The sequence below is a fragment of the Capronia coronata genome, assembly GCF_000585585.1.
Source record: "Capronia coronata CBS 617.96 chromosome Unknown acBCG-supercont1.3, whole genome shotgun sequence".
In the NCBI taxonomy this organism is placed as follows: domain Eukaryota; kingdom Fungi; phylum Ascomycota; class Eurotiomycetes; order Chaetothyriales; family Herpotrichiellaceae; genus Capronia; species Capronia coronata.
Window position 1 is genome coordinate 1,827,957 of NW_006912895.1, and position 22,913 is coordinate 1,850,869.

General features: G+C 52.5%; 8 protein-coding genes across 8 annotated transcripts; 3 read left to right on the plus strand and 5 right to left on the minus strand.

Moving 5' to 3' along the window:
• Window positions 1–249: 249 nt before the first annotated feature.
• On the minus strand, window positions 250–1,102 carry A1O1_03976 (uncharacterized protein; the record flags this gene model as incomplete). Its single annotated transcript, XM_007724875.1, has 2 exons — window positions 250–740; window positions 829–1,102. 2 exons carry the CDS (start codon window positions 1,100–1,102, stop codon window positions 250–252), a joined length of 765 nt encoding a protein of 254 aa, XP_007723065.1.
• Window positions 1,103–2,071: 969 nt separating this feature from the next.
• On the minus strand, window positions 2,072–8,566 carry A1O1_03977 (E3 ubiquitin-protein ligase UBR1; the record flags this gene model as incomplete). The annotated part of the gene is made up of 1 exon (XM_007724876.1): window positions 2,072–8,566. The coding sequence occupies one exon, from the start codon at window positions 8,564–8,566 to the stop codon at window positions 2,072–2,074; it is 6,495 nt and encodes a 2,164-aa protein (XP_007723066.1).
• A 1,067-nt stretch (window positions 8,567–9,633) lies between these two features.
• A1O1_03978 (ubiquinol-cytochrome c reductase subunit 9) lies at window positions 9,634–10,075 on the minus strand (the record flags this gene model as incomplete). Its single annotated transcript, XM_007724877.1, has 5 exons — window positions 9,634–9,693; window positions 9,760–9,808; window positions 9,866–9,931; window positions 9,987–10,012; window positions 10,064–10,075. 5 exons carry the CDS (start codon window positions 10,073–10,075, stop codon window positions 9,634–9,636), a joined length of 213 nt encoding a protein of 70 aa, XP_007723067.1.
• Window positions 10,076–11,595: 1,520 nt separating this feature from the next.
• On the plus strand, window positions 11,596–13,452 carry A1O1_03979 (uncharacterized protein; the record flags this gene model as incomplete). Its single annotated transcript, XM_007724878.1, has 1 exon — window positions 11,596–13,452. The coding sequence occupies one exon, from the start codon at window positions 11,596–11,598 to the stop codon at window positions 13,450–13,452; it is 1,857 nt and encodes a 618-aa protein (XP_007723068.1).
• An 891-nt stretch (window positions 13,453–14,343) lies between these two features.
• A1O1_03980 (uncharacterized protein) lies at window positions 14,344–15,555 on the plus strand (the record flags this gene model as incomplete). The annotated part of the gene is made up of 1 exon (XM_007724879.1): window positions 14,344–15,555. One exon carries the CDS (start codon window positions 14,344–14,346, stop codon window positions 15,553–15,555), a length of 1,212 nt encoding a protein of 403 aa, XP_007723069.1.
• Window positions 15,556–16,107: 552 nt separating this feature from the next.
• Window positions 16,108–17,961, minus strand: A1O1_03981 (uncharacterized protein; the record flags this gene model as incomplete). Its single annotated transcript, XM_007724880.1, has 1 exon — window positions 16,108–17,961. One exon carries the CDS (start codon window positions 17,959–17,961, stop codon window positions 16,108–16,110), a length of 1,854 nt encoding a protein of 617 aa, XP_007723070.1.
• A 1,717-nt stretch (window positions 17,962–19,678) lies between these two features.
• On the plus strand, window positions 19,679–20,535 carry A1O1_03983 (uncharacterized protein; the record flags this gene model as incomplete). The annotated part of the gene is made up of 3 exons (XM_007724881.1): window positions 19,679–19,781; window positions 19,834–19,965; window positions 20,021–20,535. 3 exons carry the CDS (start codon window positions 19,679–19,681, stop codon window positions 20,533–20,535), a joined length of 750 nt encoding a protein of 249 aa, XP_007723071.1.
• Window positions 20,536–20,623: 88 nt separating this feature from the next.
• A1O1_03984 (uncharacterized protein) lies at window positions 20,624–22,807 on the minus strand (the record flags this gene model as incomplete). The annotated part of the gene is made up of 1 exon (XM_007724882.1): window positions 20,624–22,807. One exon carries the CDS (start codon window positions 22,805–22,807, stop codon window positions 20,624–20,626), a length of 2,184 nt encoding a protein of 727 aa, XP_007723072.1.
• Window positions 22,808–22,913: the final 106 nt, after the last annotated feature.

Sequence of the window (22,913 nt, forward strand, 5' to 3'; positions counted from 1 at the left end):
TAGAGAACATGTTGGAGAACACCAGGTGAAAGCCAGAACAGCACTCGGCCCACCCGTCTGTTCACAGGTCTGCCGAGGACTATACCGGCCGGGTTGCCTACCAAAGCGATGGACTATTTATAGTCCCTATATCCTCTGACCACCTCAATTCGAATCATCTTGGCCCACATGCGATCCCTCATTGACCCCCTCTCTGACACGTCTGCATAGCACAGTACCTTCATTCCACCTTCCAGCTAGTCTGCCCAACTATCTTCCAAACACCTTCTTCCATACCGGTGTCTTCGGGATAGAATCCATCTCAAACGACGAGGACGGAATCTCAACTTTCGACGGCCGAGGTCTCGAGCCATCTTTTCTCTCGCCCTGATGCTGGGTCTGAGTCCGTGTCTCGCTATTGACGCTCTCCGTCTCGCTCTCCACCCGAACGGCCGAGACAGGCAAGCCCTTTTCAACATCATGCATCCCTCCACCCGAACGGCCTGTATGACTTCTCGCCCCGTGACCATCCTCCGCCAGAGCATGAGTGCCGTTCTTGTGCAACAAACCGCCAGTATTGTTTCCAAGATATCTTCCCTTCCTCGTAGCAGTAGACGATCGAGGAAAATTCATCCTCTTGGGTGTCAGCGGTGTAGTGACGGCCTTGACGGCGCTGCCGACTCTGCGTGCCGACCGACGTAGTCCCTCCTTGACTTTCCACTGTCTCTTCTTGGCCAGGAAATACAGGACTGTAAGCGTGGCTGCACGCAACCGAGAAGAAAAGTGAGGCAATATTAGCATCTCGTTTCTCTTGAACCCGATGATAGAGGAAATGGGTCCAGAACTCACTGCCCAAAACAACCACAACACTGACCACAACTGCGATCGCAATTGTCGCTCCTCGGCTGAGGTTCACCGCGCCCGTATCAGGTCCCGCGGCTCCCGCGTCGGTCGAGCTCTGCGAGTCAGGGTCCGATCCAATGTCTCCTGGCTCGACGCCGGTGGCGGCACCTCCGTCGTCACTTTGCGCGAAGGTTGAGCCGGCATATAGATTGAGACAGAGAAAAAGTGTGACTCTGAGACACGCACACAGCCGGATGTCATCAAGTGCGGTCCGCGCCATCGCAATAGAACAGCTCCGAAGCTGGAAGGGAAAGTGCCTGTGATAGGAGAGGATCGAGTCCTTGCGAGTGGTATTCTCGACGCCTCGTAGCTTCGCTGCTACCTGGGTCCAGACGAGGACGTTGAGAGCGGAAGGATGAAGAGCCACCTGTTGTATATACGTAGGGCACAAAGTATGCCAACGTGCCACATGCGATTGTGGAAAAGAACAGAAGTAACAATCTACGCAGTGCGGCACGTTTTGGACATCGACTCACCTTATGTTGGTCGCACAATGGCAGACACGGAGGGGGAACACCTGTCGAGGCATCTGACCCTGTCCTTGAACGGCGCTTTCGCGAACCTTGGCAAGAACAATAAGGTACCTACTAGTAAGCACTGCCATGGCCTCAAAGGCCGTCAAGGCTATGTTTAGGCCCAAAGGGGGGATGAAAGACGGTGTGATTCTTGCCATTGGGGATGAACCATGAATGTGAGACGAGTGAAGAAAGAATGAAACACTTCGTGACGCCCATGGTAGCCGCCGATCTGGGCCAATCACATTGTCATATTGGGACAACATCACAATCTGAAAGACACCAACGTCTGGGCATCTTCTGGGGGAGTGTACATGGACAGCAGCTCAGAAAAAAGACAAAGGCAGGGTTCTGAATGCACGGGGTGGTTTGGCAAGTTGCCTGAATGACTGCCCGTGCTATGCTACCTGTATGATACAAGAGTTGGTCTTTACCAATGCTGTTGGTACTCGCTGTTGGTACTCGCTGTTGGTACTCAAAGGACTATCTGAGGAAGACAAGGTTATGCCAATGGAGCAAGCCCTTATTGTGACTGACTACTTTCAGTCAGTTGATTTCATACTACGTCTCATCATGATGATATGCTTCTCGGCCGTGAGTCGAAGGCGTGCAGATGTTACTCCTTCAAGGAGCCTTCCCCTTTGTCGCTGGATTGTAGGCGATCACTGACTGCATCACAGCGTCTCCCATCCCCCAGCATTGACTTCGCTCTCAAGCTTTCTAGCTATGGTGCTCCAAACACTGCCATTCGTCATCAACCAAGTGTCCCTCAACAGCTTGTCATATCTCTTCTGATTGAGGATCAACTGATGCTTCGACCGAAGCCCAGAATCTGTTTCTCCATGCTTGGTCAAGTATGGCGCCGGGAAGAAGGAACCGTGACTCAATGTCAGAGACCCAAAAGGCAGCGCTTGAGAGCTGCGGCCAACTCTCTCGCGATGGCGATCGAGCATCCGCGGGTCCTTCACAACGTGCAAAAGAGCAACGTGGCACTTGCGGATAAACAAGAACATGCCGATCGGACTCGAGCATTTGTCCACGTGAGCATTGCAGCCGCCACGCATGTCTTTGCTGAGGCAGCAAACCGTCTGCGAGCAGAATATTTCGCCGCAGAAGAGACACAACGCAGGTTCTGATACCTCCTTGCCCGTGGTGGGACACCGCCGTCGATGCGATTCTTCCATGAGAACGTCGAAATATTTGGGAAGGCCGATCAACTCAAGGGGAGCCGGATGAAGAAGTCGGATGCCTAAGGGTGTCACACGCAAGCCGTCCACCGGCGTCGATGAGGATTTGCTCGATTCTTGTCTCATACAATCCGAGATCCAGGAAGCTGCTCGATTCTTCAAGGACATGGAACCGGAAAATTCGTCGAACGACATCAAAAGATCACTGATCTTGGGTAATTGGAAGAAATGCAAAAGGCGATCAAGTTCGGGGAGACTAGCTTCCGACCCAACCGTGGTAGGGAAGTCGATGCCATGTGCAACATGGAAGAAGATGGCCGACTTTCGGAGGAACGCAAGCGCATACACCTTACACAGTCGGAACAGTGCGCCGGCTTCATTCATCGACATGCGCTGCATCGTTTCGCGCAGCTGATCATTCATCGAACCGGTCTCCGAACCACCTTGATGGATGGTATGGCTTATCCATGCGACAACACTGTGCACACTGCGAAGTTCCTCCGCGTCGGTGTTCAACGGCATCGCGTGTCGGATCTGATTCTGCGACAGATTCTCGGTTGCTTTGAAAAATGCCTTAGGCCCGAGCATGAATGTCAGTGCTACTCGTAGCAGCTCCGTCGTCAGCAATAATTGCAGCACATGGCGCAGTTCCAGTCTTCTGATCGGACACAACACCATGGTGGCCTGAACAAGCACCTGAAAGCTGTCCATCTGTAGTAGCGGCAAGACTGGCAACCCATTGTGCTTTCGGAGTCCCTGTTGTGCCAACGTCCCCGCTAGTTGGGATTCAATGCGATCGCAAAGCTCCTTGTGTTGAGTCTCGACTAAACCTCGTACCGTCAATGCACCAGTTGCTGTATATGCTCGCATGGTCGAAGACAGAGTTTGGAGGTGACTGAGTGTCGGCTGAGGCACGCTCGTCAGCACTGAAGTACCAAATTCTGCCTCACGGCCCCGATGTCCAATCTCTACCGCCGCAATAGTATTTGCCAAGGTCTCGACGAGAAGCTCGACGTGGTTCACAGGGGCATCACGCCCAGTAGGCGTCGGCTGGATCATCCAAGAGACAATTGCTAGCGATTCTCGGAGGCGCCCATAGATGCTGGCGAGCTCAGCAAACGAGGCTAGTTCAGGTCTCTCGGCCCATGCCTGGCTTGTAGGGCTGATGGCGAATTCGCCTGCCTGCCATCGGGCAATGGCCGGTGTGAGAGACGGATTCGAGAATGTGGACAGTGTGTCGGTGTATGTTTGCGAGGCTAATGCATTAAAAGTGTCATCCTCGGCTGGACCCGAGAAACCATTCACAGACGATAGGTCCTTGTCTAGAAAGAACTCAAAGTCCTGCGATACATGTAATGAGCCGGGGTATGACTGCTTTGAGTGTTTCCAGATGATAGGTAGGAAGGTATTCGCTAGAGCCTTGCACAGCGGGCACACGAATTCCTTTAGTGGTATTCGTTCAGGATGGTTTCTGGCGACCTGTTGGGCGTGCCTCCTGGTAATCGATTGGAAATAGTTCTCGAAGCAGGTGAAGTGCATGATGTGGCCGCAACTTGTCGACACGGGACCTTTCATGGTGCAATCTCTCGGCCAGCCCTTACCCAGGCCCTGATAGTCGACAGTAACTTCATGACCCTCAGCCGTCAGACGCTTCACCTGTGCATGATTGGAACCGGCGACACCGAAGGGACGTATAGACTCGGCCGAGCGATCCAGGTTCTCGGGGACGGCAAATAGCTCGCCAACGAAATCCTCATCTGCGACGTCCGTTTCGCGCAAGACATGACCATCGGTGACCATGGCAAAGGTGCCATACAAACGCGAGTCTGAAGTATCTTCCCGGCATTGTATGCACAGTCCAGAGGGATATTTCCAGTGACGAGTTTCCGTGCTCTTAGGTAGTTCTTCCTCCGGCGAATCCAGATCGTCATCTCCCCAGTCAATCACTCCCTGTTTGTCCATGAAGCTTTGCTGCTGCTGTTGAAATTGGGCCATAACTCGTGCTTTTCGTTCCATGGCTTGTTTCTTTTTGGCTTCAATCTCGCTTTCAACATTGGCTGGCGATGCAGTATCGAATCTGCCGTAAGGGAAATCAAGGTGCTGGGTGGCGCCGGCGAACTCGTGCGGTCGCTTCTGATTAAACAGCTTCAAAACATGTCTGATCTTGCTTCTGCAAGCATTGAATTCTTCCATCTGCCAGATTTTGTGAAGTAGGCGAACAATTGTCCGATCTGAATCGTTGGGAGAACGGAACTGGCGCACTACAGCATTGTGTACAAAGGACGGCGAATCAAAGTCCTGCTCAGCTGAATTGTCCTCCAAAGTGGCAATGAGCATGAGCTGGAGCGCCATCTGGAAGAATGCCTCCGCCCGGGTTGCAGACACACCCGTCTTGAGCCTGTAGCCATGCGCAACATAGAGCAAAGTTTTATGGATAACATCGGCGAAGAGAGAGGTGTGCACGACTGCGCAGAGATTGCTGTAGGCCTCGCATCGAATGGAGTGTAGTTTGGGTTCGAGAACAATGTCCTCAGGCGACTTCTTTAGCTTCTTTGCCATCCATTCTTTGTAGATGTTTTCGGCCTCATCTCGTTGGTTTTTGGTAAAGTGAGAATTATATGGGTCCAATTCCTGGAGGTATTCTTCCTTGAGCTCAAACAAGCCAGAATCATGCAGACCCTCCGGTGGACGATATTTGGTCATCTGCTCAAGCACCTCCTGCAGCTGCTCATGGTCCTGTGTCCGCTCGGTCAGGCGAGCACACAGATCCGAGTAAGACAACGGCTTGAAACACAGCGTATGTGCAATATCTTTCCGTACTGCCAGAAGCTGTGATTCTGGATCATCACGGTCTGAGATGAGCGCGTCACGATCCGAGAGCAGATTGATCAGAAGATACAGGAAGTCTTCGGCAAGATCCAGCATCTGATTGTCGTCGCAGATCTCCAAAGAGGCAAACCCGTTCCAGCCCCACTCAGCCAGACCAAACCGGTCAATCATGGATGCAAGTACTCGACTCGGGTCGCAGGTCACGAGCGCGGCCTGGAGAAGGAACAAATCTCGGTGATGGCCAACATCACGGTGAGCCACGCCCTTGTACTGCAGCATTTGATGCCGCAGACTCATGCCGTTGCGGACCCACAGATTTGCCCTCATCTGCGCCAACCAAGCGCACACACGCAGGGGGAAGTCAAACATCGCTAGCAGAGCGTCGTCAACCGTGGTGAGCGTCGACTTGATCGTGCTATCTCGAGGGCCAAGAGGCAGGTCGTGTAGATGCGAAAGAAACGTGTGGGCAGCATCTCGGAGAGCTGTTATTGAATGCTTCGTTTCCTTTCCTCCTTCCAGTAGCCAAGATAGAGTGTAATGAAGGGGGTGGTGGAAACTCAATGCTCCCCTTTCCACAACGAAGTCAACCACTTGGTAGGTGTCGCTAGCTGGCATTTCTCCGAAAGGTCCAATGGTGTGAAATCGGACCAGCTCTTTGTTCTCAGCTTGATCGAACCGTCGTCGTTCTAAACCAGCCGAATTGATAATTGCGATGCCTGCTGCATGTGAAATGGCCTCGCATGTCGCTCGGAACGCAGCCGGACTGCTATCCTTCGAAACATAATAGGCTTCTGCGAATTGTTTGCACAATTTATTGATGTCACGCGTCAATAAGGAGGCGCTTATCCACGCGTCTGTTTCGTATTCGACATGCTCACCGACAGCCCTCACGTTCGGGCAGATGCCCTGCGAGAGCTTGGCCAGATCAAGAAACTGGAACAGGTACTGTGGCTCACTGCGGGCCTTGGCCTGCACGAAAGGAGAGGCAAGAAAATATCTAAGATCCGAGAAAAAGTGGTAGAGCCGACGATTGGCAACTGAGCCAGCGTCGAAACCAAGGGTCGCCCCTGGATCAAGGTCTTTTGGAAAGCCGACTTGCCTAGTGGTTAAGAAAGTGTACAGGATTGCCATCAGGTTTGTGAGAAAGTTGCCTCGTTCGATCACTTCTTCCGTGATAGAGGGGGTGGTGAGTAGTTGCAGCGACAGATTGATGATGGAATGGTCCGGTTCCCTGTCAGCCACGAGATATAGTTGGGCGAGTGTGGTGTATAGACCGGAAAAACGTAAACCGAGGATACGCTTGAACTGAGGGATGTTGACGAGTGTGCTGATGAACAGATCTCGTACATTGGTACGGGCAACTTTCCACAACCGAAGGTCAAACAAGATCATAGAATCAACCCGGATATTCTTGGTCAAATCTTCGTAGACAGGGATACTGTGACTTTGCGGAGGTTGGCCTGGCGGCAAGAACTTCCAGTGGTTCGGCGGGGTTGGTTGTAGGTGTTCTGTACGGGCAGCAGAGGCCGCAGGTGTCCTTGGGACATTCAGATAATTGGCATTTCGATCAGGATCCACTGGAGAATCTCGTCGTGTTTCGCTGGGCCCGTCACCGGGTTGTCTCCTACCGTGTGTGGGCGGAACCTCCTGCGGTTGAGGTGAGGTAGCATCCGTATCCATTCTATCGACAACGCCGAGGGAATTGCTGTCCCCGTCACCGTCACCGTCTGCGTCTGTGTCCATGTCTTCCGCATCATCAGTCGCTTCTGGATCACCAGAATGTTCAATGGGTGCGTGGTCCGGGTCGTGGTCTTCCTCATCGAAAACCGTCGCTCTGAGGATGAAGTCGTTCATTTCTCGATCAGCCTCTTCGTCACCAGGGTCGTCATCATCGTCATCGTCATCACCATCGCCATCGCCATCATCGCTGATGACTTCCTCTTCCAGGGCCTCCGCAGCCATTGCTCTTTGCATGGCAAACTGGATAGGATCAAAGAACCTCAGCCTTGCTCTCCGACGAAAATAGCGATCATCCTCCTGACCGTGGTCGTCAAGGTCATCTCTTCCAACCTTGGCATTCCATGCCTCGCTGCCTATACGCCACATCCGCAGCATCTCTTCACAGATTGTGCGGCGAAGGATATGGCTGTCTCCGGCGATGCTACATCCGGCGATATCGGCTAGCCACTCAATGATGGTACCACACATTTGTTCTCGGAATGTGTCTCTTGATGATCTGATGGTGACGGTGACTTTGATCTCTTCAATGATCTTGGCCATCTTGGTGAGTTCTTTCAAATCGCGCGAGTGCCTCACAACAGTCCTGCCCACATCGTTTGCTTCCTCGGCTTTGGCCAGTCCGAATGATTCGCGAGCACGACACGCTCGAGCAACTTGTGACTGTACCTCGCGAACGGTATGTTTCTCATCATTCCAGATAATGAGGCAGAATTCGGGGTTCGTTTCAATCTCGTCTCCAGAAACGTAATGCTCGGCGGTAAGCCGGCTTCTCACTTCGTCCTGGGTCACCGACTCCACTGTCTTCGGCATGCGTAGGTTTTCTGGAGAGCAGGAGATCACATCGCAAAAGTAGTCCAAGACCGTGCCGACGGTGGTATGGATGGATTCTTGTAGATCAGGCGGCAGAGGAGAAACATTCTCGTCTGTTGAAGTCCAGTCATCACTGGATGTATGGATGGCACATTTTACCGGTCGCTTCCATGCTTCGTCATCGCCGCAATCGCAACACCCACTGTTTCCGGCGCTGAGACCGATAGTATATTGATGTCCTTCATGATCGCTCGAGACAAAGCATCGAGAGCAGAGAACAGCGGTTGTGTCATCGGTGCATGTGCTACAGTGGTAGCTCGCTTCTCCTGCTTTGAAAATGTGCCCACACGGATGCCCCTTGGCTGCGGCGGTGTACTCAGCGTTCTCTTGTACTCCTTGAGCGTCTTGTAATCTGCAGGACTCGGAGAATCCATTTGGGAAGAGGTCTTGGAAATAGTCTAATCGATCGTTTGTGAGTGATCGGAAAAGACCCTCCAGCAAAGTGCGTCTGGCCTGCTCAGTGTAGCGGTAGGCATGCAGCCGCGGATGCTCGCAAAGAGCCTGGCGGAGTTGGCGTTCCAGGCTCGAGATTGGTGTAGTCATGTCGGAGGAGGAGAGATCCTTGTGGTCTTCATCTGGTGGTTGAGCACGGAGGAAATGCGACAAGCCAGGTGCAAACAGGCAGACTAGATGTGTATCTCAAGGAAGGTTTTATTGGAAGGCGACTCAGTGTAACATGAAGGGTGTGCGGGCGTTAATATGGTGAGGCTGTCACAAAGATGCGATGCAGGACTCATTCGTAGTCCTATCAAATGCGCTTCACTGATGCGCAGGAATGACGGAGTGGCGGCCTGGGGCGCAGTACAGTAACTCCCCCGGGTTTCACACAATATTAACAACCTTGCTGGTAGCCTCCAGCGCATGAGTAGTACTACACCTAATGTTATGATGAATACTTCGTGTAGCTTTAATTCCGTGTTCTGGACCGCTGAAGTCCAAGCAGGTTGCAGATATCCCAAAGAACTGGTGATGATCCTCCCGACACTTGGGAAATCTAACACAGCAACTACGCAACCACCTACAATGTTTGGCACAAAAAGGCGCCCAAGCCCGGTTCTACAGGAGGGGCCACACGAAGTTCACTTCCGATCTTCTATGGACGCGCCTGATCAGGACACAGACATAACCAGTGACGCCCAATCCCAATTACACAGGGAATCGCATGGCCTTGTACTGTCTTCAAGTTCTGCGCAGTGGCGGCTGACAGCAACATTGATTTCAATGTTGCCTGTACTCCGATCAGTTTTTCCCGAAAGAGCACATCAGGCTTGCATTGTAGAGAAAACATAGATGCTCTCGTCGAAAAGGAAAGGTTCGCGCCGATTTGCCCTCCCGCGCCCTTTCGTTGAACACGCGGCAAGGTGACATTTAGTCATAGAAGATGTGTAATGGCAAGCTCTCCCCCACTGATCTTGACTTGGACACTGGCTCGGAATAATCGGTCGCATAGGAGGAACACTGTTGGCTTTCACATAGGTTTATTGCGGTGCGTCTCCGTGTTTATATACAGAGCTGCACTTGCTCTCGGATGTGGTATTCGCGACCGCGCGCACCCTGGGAATCCCTTGCGCCCACCGTTCACCCAATGGCTTTTGATATTGTGCGTCCAACTACTCTTCTTCATCCTCGTTGGCGGTCATGTATCTGTGCTTGATATCTTTCCATTGCCGCTGTATCTGAAGTCAGAGATGCTCTCCGCAATCCATCCGCACTCATAGCTGGGTCGGAAAACGTACCCCTTGGTTCCAGCTGTCCCATAATCGGTTCGTAGCTGTGTCAAATCCACTACACGGTCAAATCAGTCGCAGTTCGTCGGAATGCCGGGGTAAGCTTGGACCGCACATTTCGAAGAAGAAAGCACCAGTAAAAACGGCCGTGAGGAAGACAGCGTTTCGGCGGAAGACAGTGCTGTAGCTGTTAGCAAGGATATCGAATCTGCTTTGCGCCAGACCGGGATCGTTACTTAAACACAGTCTCCGAAATCCGCGCCTGTGATGGTCAGCAAAGTTCGAAGCGAATCCGACATTCACTGTGACGTACTAGGGCAGGCATTTTGAAGCGTCGAAGCGTTGTAGCAAGGGCACTGGGAGTAATGAGGTGGTCCAGAGAGGCAGTTCTTTAATAGCTCGCAGTGGATTGGACGGACAAGTTGAGGTTCATAAACTTGTAGATGAATCGAAGCTCCGACTTGATCGCCAAGTGCCTAACCCGATTCAGAATCCATATGATGCCGCCCTTAGCCTCGTAGCCTCGTTTGAACTACATCTCCTTCAGGGATAACCACTATACTTTGCATACCAGGTATGTAGCACCAAGTCTACTTGGTACTAACAGTCAGCGGCCACAAAGAAGCGCTGGGGCTGACTGATTGCTGTCAATTGCTTATTGGAGAGCCGCTGCTGGTCCAACAACGGCCTATGGGATTGGAAATCACAAGTTTCCACGACCGAGGAGAACTCATCATTGCACTGGTTTTGCGTCTCTGTCAGGGTTCAGTCCTGTATATAGCGCCGCCTTTTCGTCCATTGTGCTGCATTATCATCAGCCCAGGACTTCGAGTTGTCGCGGCACCGAGTGTCAATAATCAATCCGGTTTGGCCTTCCCAGATAGAATATTTCTGTTGATTGACGCTGGCCGACCCTTTGTCATATAAAAGACACATTGTTTGAGCCCAGTTCTGGTATTCCCCACTCCACAGCCTCAATTTGGTGTCCAGTGTGTCTGCCGCCACTGCCCTTCTCCGTACCCAGCATCAGGATTGTCAACCTGAATACAGTGTGCTCTGTAGCTGCTCCCATCTCGAGAGGGAGTAATCGTGCGAAGCACAACGGTGTAGAGGTTGCTGGTCTGGATAGGCTTCAGTCAGTCCCGATGCAGAATAGGATAGATCTCATGGTGATAACCTCCTACCTTCTCCTCGTTCCTCGATGAAGCTTCCTGCTGCGGAGCTAGACCAGCGCAGCATCTCCTCTCCTTGTGAACGGGATGAAATCCCCAGGGCGGAAGTACATAGAATAGAGAGCCCATGCGACCGCAAGAGCCACTATGATAGCCATGATGGCGATGAAGACAACGATTCCGGTGCCCATGGTGCTGGAAGGGCTGAAGGAAGCAGAATCAATGGATCAAAATGGGGACAATTGCTCTCGTCTTTCTGGGTATATGTATAGACGATGAATATGTGGTGATTTCTTTGTGGTCGTCTCCATTGTCTCCGCAGTAATATAGTCCTGTTGTTCAACACGACTCAGCAGCAATCGCCCCGGCGATGGCACGGTGCGTTTGCAATGACACGTCTGTTCAAGTGAGGCCAGCAACTGCGTTCTAGCTGCGAGCTGTACTAGAGATCTGCTTATCTCTGAGTCAAAACAATTAGATACAATCAAAACTTTCCTGCACACGTACCTTTCTCTGCTGCAACTCGCCGTCCTGATAGACATTCAAAGCATCCTTCATACAACCATTCTCTTTCCAGGACTATCAGTTCATCGTTGCTCTTGTCCCAGCAGCTCCCAACCAGCATTCATATTGTGGCCAAGGGCCCTCAAACGCCAGAAGTCCAAATCACAACATGGCCACGCCTCGGGAAATAGCGGGAGCGCTTACCTCTTCCCAATCTTCATCTTCAAGCACGATCGCAGAAGATGATATGTTCGTGACGATAGCACAGACTCAAACCAGAGGCTGGGGACTGATGTGTGGCCAAGACGTCGAGGTCGGCGAGACCATCATTGAAGAGAACGGCCTCTTTCTGTACTTGGACAACGAGTTTCAGCGTCCATGGCCAGGCCCAGAAACCATCGGGAGAGAAAGATTCGTCGAGAACATCAGAACAATTGCAAATTTCATGCAGGGGGTTGAACGTCTTGTCCTTATGACTGCAGAAGCTGCTATTGGCGACCTAGTTGGTTACCTGAGCACCTATTTTGCTCGCAGGGTCAAAGAACCACAACACATCTCTGGAACTGCGGTTTTTGAGGCACTCTTTGGTCACCTGGGATATCTCGGGAGAAGTGAGGAACAACAACAATTCGGGTATGATGTTTTTCGGTTCTTGAACGATGCCCTATACCTGGATACTGGCCTGCAGCATCGGCATGTCTTTGCATTTGGGACGTTCGCCTGTCTTCTGAATCATTCTTGTCAACCAAATGCGATAGCCATTCCCCGGATCGATGCATCAGCCGAACGCCCGGGCATGTTTACTGGCACCGTGTACGTCCGTGCTATCCGACCAATCCAGGCAGGGGAAGAAATCACCATAGCGTACTTGCCTGATATTGAAAGCAGTCGGGAGGAACACCAGGACAAGATCACCAACTTGTACGACTTCGAATGCCTGTGCTCTGCCTGCGAGTCCGACAAGCACGACGCACACCAGCGAGACCTGAAGGACGTTGTATATGGTCTCTACGGCGAAATTCGGAAATGCATGAAAGGTCCCAACGAACTCGACAATACACCGGCGCCTGAGTTGTTCCGTAAAGCGGCTGTCGTTCTGGATGGCTTTGATGCTCTCAATATCTGCCATCAACCGAAGAAGTACATTTACGATGTTTGCGCTCGCAAGGCCTGGAATGGCGAGGATTTGTTGCGCACATACTTCTTCGTCACCAAATCGCTTCAGTGGTCGTTGCTCGTTCACGGCATACCCAGCCCAGAAGTTATGGCCATCATACGTGACCGTGAAGGAATCCGTCGCTGCCAGGTCGAAAAGGAAGACGATTCTGCTGAGACCTATTCCACCTACCAAGCGTACGACATGAGCCAGGACCTGCTGGAAGACTTGATGTTCATGATGAACCACGAGCAGGATGACACCGTGTACCACTGCCTGCAAGTCGTCGATGGGAAGGTGGAAGAGGTCCCTGAAGGCGCGATTGGAAACCGAGTCAAGGCAGCGCGGCAGCGACAGCAGCAGCTGAAGGACCAGTCCCGCAGCATCGACGACATTGCCAGAGAAATAGAGGCAATGGACGGGTCTGAGCCCAAGAAGCTCTCCAAGAAGGCGAGGAAGAGAGCCAAGAAGGCGGCAAGGGAGGCAGATGAAGAAGAGGTCGTCTCGCTGCCTGCGTCGGCTCCGTTTCAATGGACGGAGGAGGAGCCTTTCGTATGCTTGTTTGGCGCCGCCGACGGCGTGTCCAAGCAGGCCTGGCTGCGGGACAGTGCAGCCAAAGAGGCCCTTCGTTTCGAGCCACGAGACGTAGGACACCTTCTTGCCGCCAAAGACGGCATGAGTACGGACCAAGAGCGGTTCGTGCTCAGTGCTCGTCGAGATTCGATCTCGGGCCGAATCCAGGGGGAGAAGGAGTTTGCGGAGCTGGCTGGGCGGTTTGGTCGAAAGGCCAGAACCCATTCCTTCGGGAATGACGGTTCGAAGAAGGACCTGCTGAAAGAGGCAGAGGTACGAGAGAGCCAGTGCTGGTAGTGGCTGGCGGTGGTGGCGTTTCCCTGGGTTGCCGAGCCCATACACGGGCTGTTTGTTAGATTAAGTACCTTTTTATGAGAGAATACAGCATTTTCTGGCTCCGGACATCGCCTGCAGCGCGAGAACACGTTGTTTGAGACAGCATTTTCATTTTCCGTGTAATGTTGGTGCTGACGAGGCTGACTTCCAGGAGTAGTAGTTGTGGGGCTGTGTTCGTCGGCACGGAGAAACAAGTCTCCGGATGCGGATCAGGTTTGGCAGCTTTCCCGATGGTAGTCACGTGCAGGCCATCGAGCGCCAACTAACTGCAATTTGAGATGTTGGCTATAGTGGGCCAGGCGTCTTTTCCATCATCAACTTGAACTTACGTTCTGCCCGGTAGTTATATATGGAACGGCCTTCAGCAACAAGCAATCTTCTATCCTTTGAGAAGAGTAGCCTCCGAGGAGCTAGGCGTGCTTAACCTAGCTTGACTACGGCGACCTCTATCAGATCAAGATATACACTTAAGACAGTTAGGCAAGGGCACCCATCTATGAACAATATACCTTATATCTCTTGAATAGGGTGTCTTCCTAATAGTCTACTGCTAGACTTCATCCCTTGCACACGGCGCGCTTGGTCACGCAAACGCTCCTTCACTGATCTTGAGAGGGGCGCCTTCTTGTCAACAAAGATCCTCCTCTGACTCTCCTCGGTGCGGCACGCTCCCCCTCCTTAATTGAGATCAGCGATTATTTTACAAAGGAAGCTCTCCCACCGATCTATCAGCTTCTCGGTCTTTTCGGCCGAGGGTTTCCCCCAGCACCATCAAACGCTTCGAAAAAGCATACTCCTTGTCTCAAAAGGTCTGGGCCTCTATACAAGGACGCTACTCAGTATTCTACCACGATGGCATCGTTTTTCACATCGCACGAACGCGCTGTGCTGAGGTCGAACTGGGGAAGTCAATCGACCCGTCTGACGCGCGAATCGTTTTTGCCCTTTGGGTATTGTCGACTATGTCTCGGTCCGGCCCAGAATCCAGTGGCATGTACAGACGGCAATGGGGATGGTAAAGGAAAGGGCAAAGTCGCGAAAGTGCACCTCTTCTGCCGGGAATGCGCGTTGAACGACCTGATGGCGCAGAGAAAGGAAATCAAGCGGCTAGAACGTGACGCCGAGCTACATGAACGCGAGGAACGTGAAGCAGCGGCCCAGGAGGAAGAGGAGCGACGACGACGGGATCTTGAAGGATTCGAACGGTCTGAAATGGGATTTGACGACAGTTACGACCCTTCCACTTCTGCATCTACGTCCGGGAGACCAGGGGCCAAGAGGAAGCGGGAGGCAGAGGAGATGCATGGTCATGCTGCCAGCGACACCAACAGCAATGGTCACGACCAGAAGAAACCAAAATCTTCGGAGTCGAGTTTTTGGGTTCCGGGGTCAGATTCACTCGCCGCAGCCACCAAGGGTTCCAAATCGTCACAGAAGCTCAAATTCCATCCTATCTGTCCGGCATCGACTCCGGAAACAAAACACAATTACTCCCTCAAGTCGCTGGTCACTGTGAATTTTACAGAGAGCGATGCTGAGGCTGGGTCGAGAACCAACAGAGACGGCAATCTAAATGAGCCGGTACGGATTTGTCCAAGCTGCAAGAAAGCGCTGACCAACACATCTCGGCCGATGTTGGGCACTGCTGAAGGTTGTGGTCATGTCATCTGTGGAGCGTGTGCCGATTTATTCCTCAGTGGCTCTGAAGGTCAAGGTGCAACAGCGACAACAGCAGGAGGTAATAACCCAAGGACAAAGGCTGCTACCGTCGAGATAACTCCGAATGGCACTACGGAGAACATGAACGATGGGAGCCAGAGTCGAGTGCGGCCACAGATCAATTGCTTCGTTTGCGAGGCAGACTTGAGCGGCAGCACTGCCGCGACGAGTGAGGAGAAACAGGAGGACCAAGGATCGAAAAAGGACAAGGACAAGAAAGACAAGCATAGAAGTAAGGACAAGAACTCGGGAGGCAGATTGGTGGAAATCAGCTGCGAAGGAACCGGGTTTGCCGGCGTAGGCGCGAATGTCACAAAGCGAGATGGCGTGGCTTTTCAATGCTAGAGAGCAGCACCTGGATCCGGAGCAGGTTGAAAGGACTGGAATGGCACTGTCATCGAAACTAGTCTGACGATGATGCTGGATATTACGGGCCAGCCATAGGTTGTTGGCAGCGTGAGGATGTGGAACGCGGGAATGCCGCCAGCAGTCCATACTACCAGTCACAGAACGACGCAGCGAACTCAAGGAGAAGTCGGCAAGAAGGAGCATATTGCCTACCACCTACTTCCGCCTATATGGTTCTGGGTATCAATCGTATCACATGCCCACATGCCAAAAGCGATCCGTTATGGCATTTAGAAAATCAATCCGTGCAAGACCTTGAAGCCGGCGGGGTTCGTTCGCTTCCAGGACAATCCCAAGTAGCCACCAGGAGGGGGTTTCCAACATGTCATGATTCCAGAACATGAAGCCAAGTCGTAATTCAACCCTGCCGAGGCGAACTCCTCGCTGTATCCAAGCATGATCATCACAACTTTACGTACAGAAGAATGGGACAAAGGATGGGCAATCCAAAGTATTCCGATTCCCACCAAGGTGATGATTACAAGTCCATCAAAAAGTCTCGTGCAAGTCGTATCCTTCGCGCACATTATTCAGCTGGCGGGAAGGCGGTCTCATGTCTGTCGCTCTGTCCGCACGAGCAAATCCAGAACTCTGCCGCCTGGCAAAACCCGGTAGTTTCGTCGACGCACCGCCAATACTGCTTCGTTTCGTGGGACTCGGGATGATCGAACCAACATCACTCGTGCGCTTTGCAAACGTGGTGCGACGTGGCGTCGGAGTGGCTGCTTCCCTCAAGTCCGTCGGGGCCGGTACAATGACACTGTCCTCCTCGTCCAGAGTTCCATCATAGCCATAGCTGCTCAGACTGCTCTTCGGTCGAACTCGGTCGGTCGAGGCGTTCGGGGCATGGGTTGGCCCGATGCCGCTCCCTAAGGCAACCCGAAAGCCAGACACGCTAGCCCGACTGCCGGGACGACTGTGGCTTGGCGTAAAGGGGGTTCGCCCAGAGATACCACTGGCCCTAGATGCTGGCCTGAGTGGTGGTGGGGCGGCCATTCCACCTCTGATCGGGGAAGGAGGCTGTTGAGTTGCTAATGAGGGCCGGCTTGCTCTCGACCTGACAGACGGTGTCTCCTTTCCCTTGTCAGGTAGAGAGTCCACTCCATTAATGGTGCTTCCGCCAGTACGCTTGCGAGTCCGTACCGTCACAGATGCAGGAACGTGGTTGCCCAATGCCGACCCACTTCTAGGGGATGCCCTCGGCGGCGTATGCACGGGTGCTGGAAGTTTTGATCTGGCAGTCTGCACGCGTTGTTCCAACTTCTGCATTTTCCCGCGCAAGTCCCTAAGATGAATGATAGATGTTGATTGAGGCAACCCCGCCGCCCGAGAGGCGATCGGCCCGTTCCTGGACAAGCTTTGTCGGAACGTCGACGAAGGCCCAGTCCTTGACAACGCAGCAATTGATGGGCCGCGAGCATGCCCTCGGGGCCTGACTGGTGCAGTGTTGTTGGTGGTAGCGGAGGTCGTGGTCGAGGGCCGTTGTGTCGAAATGGTGCCACTTATCGATGGCCGAACTTTGGGCAGTCGGGGTGTCAAAAACGATTTGGACACATTGGTTGATCCGTCCGATATGGGAGGTGATGGGGGTGTCGGGGTGTCGGAAAGGCCAGAGGACGAAGGGGCCTTCGCGGGAGGAGTGTCAAAAGTTGGGGACGACGCGCTGGTGGTGGTTGGTGACAACTCTGAACGTGGCGACGAGGATGATATTGCAATAGGATGCAGCGTCAGACCCTTTTCCCGTCGTGCCAAAGCATCCATAGCCTTGCGCAGCTTTTCCTTGGTGATATCGGTCTCAATCTTCAGATCGGACAATTCGTCGCGCAGCCTCTGAGCTTCAATGCGTAAGCTCTCACGCTCTTGCTCTCCAGTGCGCATTTCCTCCTCCAACAGGACATTCCTCTCGAGAGCCTGGTTGTATTTGGATTCCATATCTTCGAGCGACGACTCCGTATTCCGTTGCTTCCTCTCGAAGTCATCATTGGCGACTTCGATGTCACGCAATCGCATCTGTAGTGTCCGGTTTGTGTCTCGAAGTTCGGTGATCTCCTTCTGCAGTGTATTTTGAGCGTTGGAGGCCTCCGTCTTGGATTGCCTGTATTTTGTCTTCCATTCATCCACTTCATACTGGAGGTTGGCTGCCTTCTCCCTCAGCTGACGCTCGCGCTTTTCCGATGCCTCAATGTCCTTTTCCAACTCGGCTTCGAGGTCTTTGCTAGATGCCTGGAAGTCGGCAAGCTCGGCCTCAAGCGACTCATATTGCGCTTTGTAGTATTTCAAGGATTCTTCGAGGGATGTGCCGGGCCCTGGGGGCGAAGAGGGAACCCCGTCGGAAAGGGGCATGTTTCGGGGCGTGAGGTTCTGGCCGATTGTCGCAAAGTGGTTCACTAGTAGTTGTCGATCTGTCAAAATGGTGTATTCAACTGGCTATGGTTGTTTTGCCATCAGCCACGCTCTGGTGTCTGTTGCTCTCTGCTGATGACTAGTATTGGGTTGTTGATGGGTGCGGGCGGAAGCGGTGACCGGAATAATGGGTGCGGCTGTTCGTCAAGACAATCGGGAGGGCGTCGTCAGGAAAGACAGAGATCGTATGCTGCTATGGTTAGTATCACTGTTTGACCGCGACCGAGCGGTCAATTAAGCCGTGGTAATCGTCGTCTAGAATATGTTGGCAGGCATCATCGAAATGGTGACACGCCTTCGATTAACCGTGTCAACACCGCCAAACAAACGCATCATGGGCGGCGCAGCAACTGCAAGCGTGGGACTTGGCACTTAGACGCACGTAAGCAATATGCAAAAATAATCTCCTTATACTAAAATCACAAAACTTGTCTCAAAAAAGGTCCTGTTGTATTAAACAAGACTCACGGAGAGATGGCCGAGTTGGTTATGGCGTCAGGTTAAGGCTACTAAGCTTTGACACTTAAGCATCTAACTCTCATGAGTTGGATGGACGTTTCCTGATGGGAGTATTCCCGCGTGGGTTCGAATCCCACTCTCTTCATTTTTGTCTTTTTGACTATGTCTTTTTGTCTAATCCTTTCTCCCGTAGTATCAGCAGTACCTACCTACATAATAGCACAGCTGGCGCCCTCTGTACAGATAAGACAAAGCCCTCGTTTGTACGGGATACACCCACAGTGTTCATCACCTTATGTCTTCCATTTCAATGCGGTGGATGTCGTGTTATCAACTCACTCTGCACACCGCAACTACTGGGGCACCCAGTGCCACGATCCAGGCGTTATATTGTATACATTCTCGCGGGAGATGACACATTGCTATAGCAGCACTTAGAGAAGTCAACTCGGAAGAAAGTTCTCCAGTCTGTGACACCACAGGAGAAGTGAACAGTGTTTTTTCCACAACTAAACAAGCCTCAGGCTGTTATGCTGCGCAGAACCCCAGTTTTAAGACGAGTTTCCAAACTCTCATACAATCCTGGTTCATTGCGAGAGGAGGATCATGTATTGTCGTCGCAGTATTTGATATGCAGCGCTCAGGAAAGGGAGATCTACTACATCACATCCACGATTCGAAAGAAACAAGTCTCAAAGGCATCTCCTTCATTGGGTATGGTGAGTGGTCCAAAGCACGAGATTCTTTTAAGCGTACTTGTATAACACGCACGACGGCCATACGTGTGACTGGAAAGGAGACATCATTTGCAGACCAAGGTCATTGTTGTCAACATGCAGAAGGGATTATGAATTTTGAAGCGTTATGGCCAGGATTCCTGATTGACGTTGAAAGCGCACTAGGTAGTTAGGTAGGATTGTTTACAGCGTTCTTCAAATGCCTGTGCAGATGCCTTTACCAAAACACTTCTGTCGTGGTATCTCAACGAGCGCATTTCTCCGCAATGCGCTATATTTTTTACATCGCAGGTAGGTACTTCCTGGGTCTTACTTCTCCGTGTATTGTTTGTTCTCTTTCAGGCCTGAGTACGAGGAGACGTCCTGAAGAGTAGGGTCGGATTTGGTTCACTTGATTAGAAAACTAGGTAGGTACTATATTGGGTATCTATGCTGGACTGTCTAAATCGATGCGACGAGAAATGACCGGCGGTCAAATTCCTGCCACTCCTTACAACTGGCCTCACGATGCATCTTTCAATGGGGAAACCACTGCACTCGTCATTATCGACATGCAGCGCGATTGTGAGCAATTCTGCGCCGCATATCCCTGCATAACAGCACTGATCTCAGACAGTCTGCGAGGTGGGAGGCTACTTCGACTGTCAGGGCTATGACGTGAGTAGCGCTCGAGGACTCATACCAGGGCTGAAAGAACTTCTCTATCACACCCGAGAGGTTGATTTTGCAATCTTCTTTACCCGAGAAGGTCTGTCATAGAAGGATGTAGCGACTCGAGAGTTTTGACTGACATGTCGTGCTAGGCCACAGACCCGATCTTTCGACTTTGTCGAGTCGAGAACGGTTCCGGTCGAGAAACAATCCACGCCATCTCGGGATTGGGGATAAAGGTCCCTTGGGCAGATTTCTGATTCGCGGGGAGGCCGGCCATGATGTGATTCCTGAGCTGCAGCCACTTCCAGAAGAAAATATCATCGACAAGCCAGGACGTGGAGCGTTTGCCCATACTGATTTCGAACACCTTCTGCGTCTTCGGGGAATCAAGAATCTCATCCTAACTGGGGTGACCTCCGACGTTTGCGTGTCCACCACCATGCGGGAGGCGAACGATCGTGGATTCGACTGCGTCGTTCTCGAAGATCTGACAGCCGCAGCCACGCCGGAGCTGCACCATTTTGCCCTGGAGTCGGTGAAGATGGAGGGTGGAATATTTGGTGCCGTCGCACACTCCAGGGACGTGGTTGAAGGGCTTCGTCGCCAACCACATAGAGGAGTGACGTCTCGAGGCGACCCCCGGTCTGCCTTGCATTTTGACTAATTCAGGCTGCTCGTTAAGCACACTGCGGTGGTCATGGGCTCCCAGACCGAGGGCGGAATCAATAAAGTCCTTTTCTGACTGTTATTGATCACATTCGCCGGAAGGTGTTACCAGATGCGCTCCTTCGATCTTGATACCGGGAAGAGTTCTTGGAGCCGTTGTCGAATCGTTCTGCTGATTTGGACTTCTTACTGCCCGGTTCAAAGGTGATCACCTTGTCACCTACGGCGCCGCCGAAGCCAGTACCCCTCTTCGTTCGTTGAACTGGTTGCATATTTTCAGCCCGAGATCCAAAAGACCGGTCATATGATGGCTTGGGGCCAGCCTTCGATCCTGATGACGAAACTCGCACTTGCATCTGTTCTCGTCTCCTTTCTTGCTTAGTGGGCCGGCGTTTGTAGTCGGCCGTGGAAATCCGCTCAGTGGTTCTGTAACGGTTTGGTCCAGCTGCATCATCATCCGAGGTGTCCTCATCGCTCGACCGAGGGACTTCATCAATTGCCTCTTCTTCGACGGCAGTAAGACCCTTTTCGCGGTCGAGATTGGATGGCGGAGCCACTTTGGTTGAGGCGTTGAGTTGTTGGAACTCTCTGGAAGCTTCATCGACCGCAAAGTCTTCATCTCGGAACAATTTCGCGAAACGAGAATCTGCAAGCAGACCCTTCTCCTCATTCTGAGCAGTTCCGGCTTGGGCAGCCTCCAGAGCAGCGTTCTCGTCACCACCCTGGGCCAGAACTCGTTGTGCTCGCCGTCTCTCGTTCTTCTCCTCGCGTTCAAGGATCTTCTCAACCAACTTGCGGTTGACTTTGGCCGTGATCTTCTTCTTCCCTCTGATCCGGCTCTCCCGTTCTTTGTCAATCCTCTCTTGCACACGCTTGGCCCGTTCCTCTTCCCAGCTGGTGGGGTTTGCAATAAGCCTGGCTTCCTCGTATAGACCTTGGGCAACGAAGAAACCATGCATGTAGGGGCGCAGAAGGTTGGTCTTCCCGACCAGATGATCCAAGTTGAGCATGCGAAGCTGGGCCGGAGTGAGAAACTTGTAGTTGTCATAAACTTCGCCGACTTTGGTCTTGGAGAACGCGTACGGATCGTTGGGGTCGTCGGCCATTTCTTCAACCACGTTGTCGAGGAATGAGCACCACCTTGGGGCAGGGCCAAGCTGAGGAATGAAGAAAGCATGTTGTTGTCGACCTTCATTGGCTGTTAAGAACATCCCACTGTCTTTGCACCACGCCACGCAATTGATATCAACAGCAGGCTCCACGGACGTCCATGGCGTGCCGTCTCGCTCATCCCAGAGCTTCAATATCCGTCGATCGGCAGAAGCCACCTTCGGCTCGGAGGTGGAAGCTCGGGTTGCGCTTGATTGGGTCAGGTACTGAACATAGTGGATGGGATAGCCGTAGCCTTGATCCTTTTTCAAAGTTGGAACCGGGGACCGAAGATCGTAGAGATATACCAGGCCGGACGATGTTCCCACCGCGTGGCTGATGCCTGACCGATGAAAGTCAAGTGCTGTGACTTCAGGCCGCCCTTCGTAATCCGCGGGCATTGCGAGAGTGGCCACTCGCGCCCTGGACCTGGTGTCCCAATACTCCACTGTCCCCAGTGAAGTTCCGAAGGCCAAAAGGTTATGGCTGCCTTCGGCCACTGCTGCAACATTCACGCTGCCTGCTCGAATCCCTCCTTGCAAGGCCCCGCCACCCACAGAGTCCATGTCATCTCCGCCAACGTCCACCTCAAACGCGCTCATAAAGCGACCCTGCTCCAGGTTGATCCTGAACACTTCTCCCATTCCATTAGAGTTCACTCCGACCGTGGGAACTAGTAGCTCGGTGTTACCCCTGTCATATGCCAGGTCGCGACCGTACCGTGGAATGCGTAGAGAGTCATGACAGCCACCTGGCGTATGAAATTCTATGGTGCGATCCTCCTGGAGATGGACCGATTTCGAGTAGTCAGAGGAGAGGAAGAGAAAGGTCTTGTTGAGTGTATTAGTATGCCTGGCCCAGGACAGCGCCAGATTAGGCAGGTAGTGTGTATGAATTTGTGGCTTGTAGGTGCCAGTGCTCATGACCCATTCGCCATCTTCGCTGATGCGAACACATTGACTAGCCTCTTCGAACTCAAAGTCCTGCAACAGTTCCACACGATTCGCATATTCGGGATCCTTCTTGCGCTTTTGCTTCTCTGGCAGCCATTCGGGGAGGGTTCGCGAGGTCGCTGTGCCCGCGACCGTGTACACGGGCACTGTGCTGTTGGTGATCCTCATACTTGACCAGTTCAAAGGAGCTGGTGCACGAGCATGATGTAGCGGAAAAATTGGCTCGTGACAAGCAAGGACAAACCACGGTCTATGTCTTGTCAGCACCTCTTGC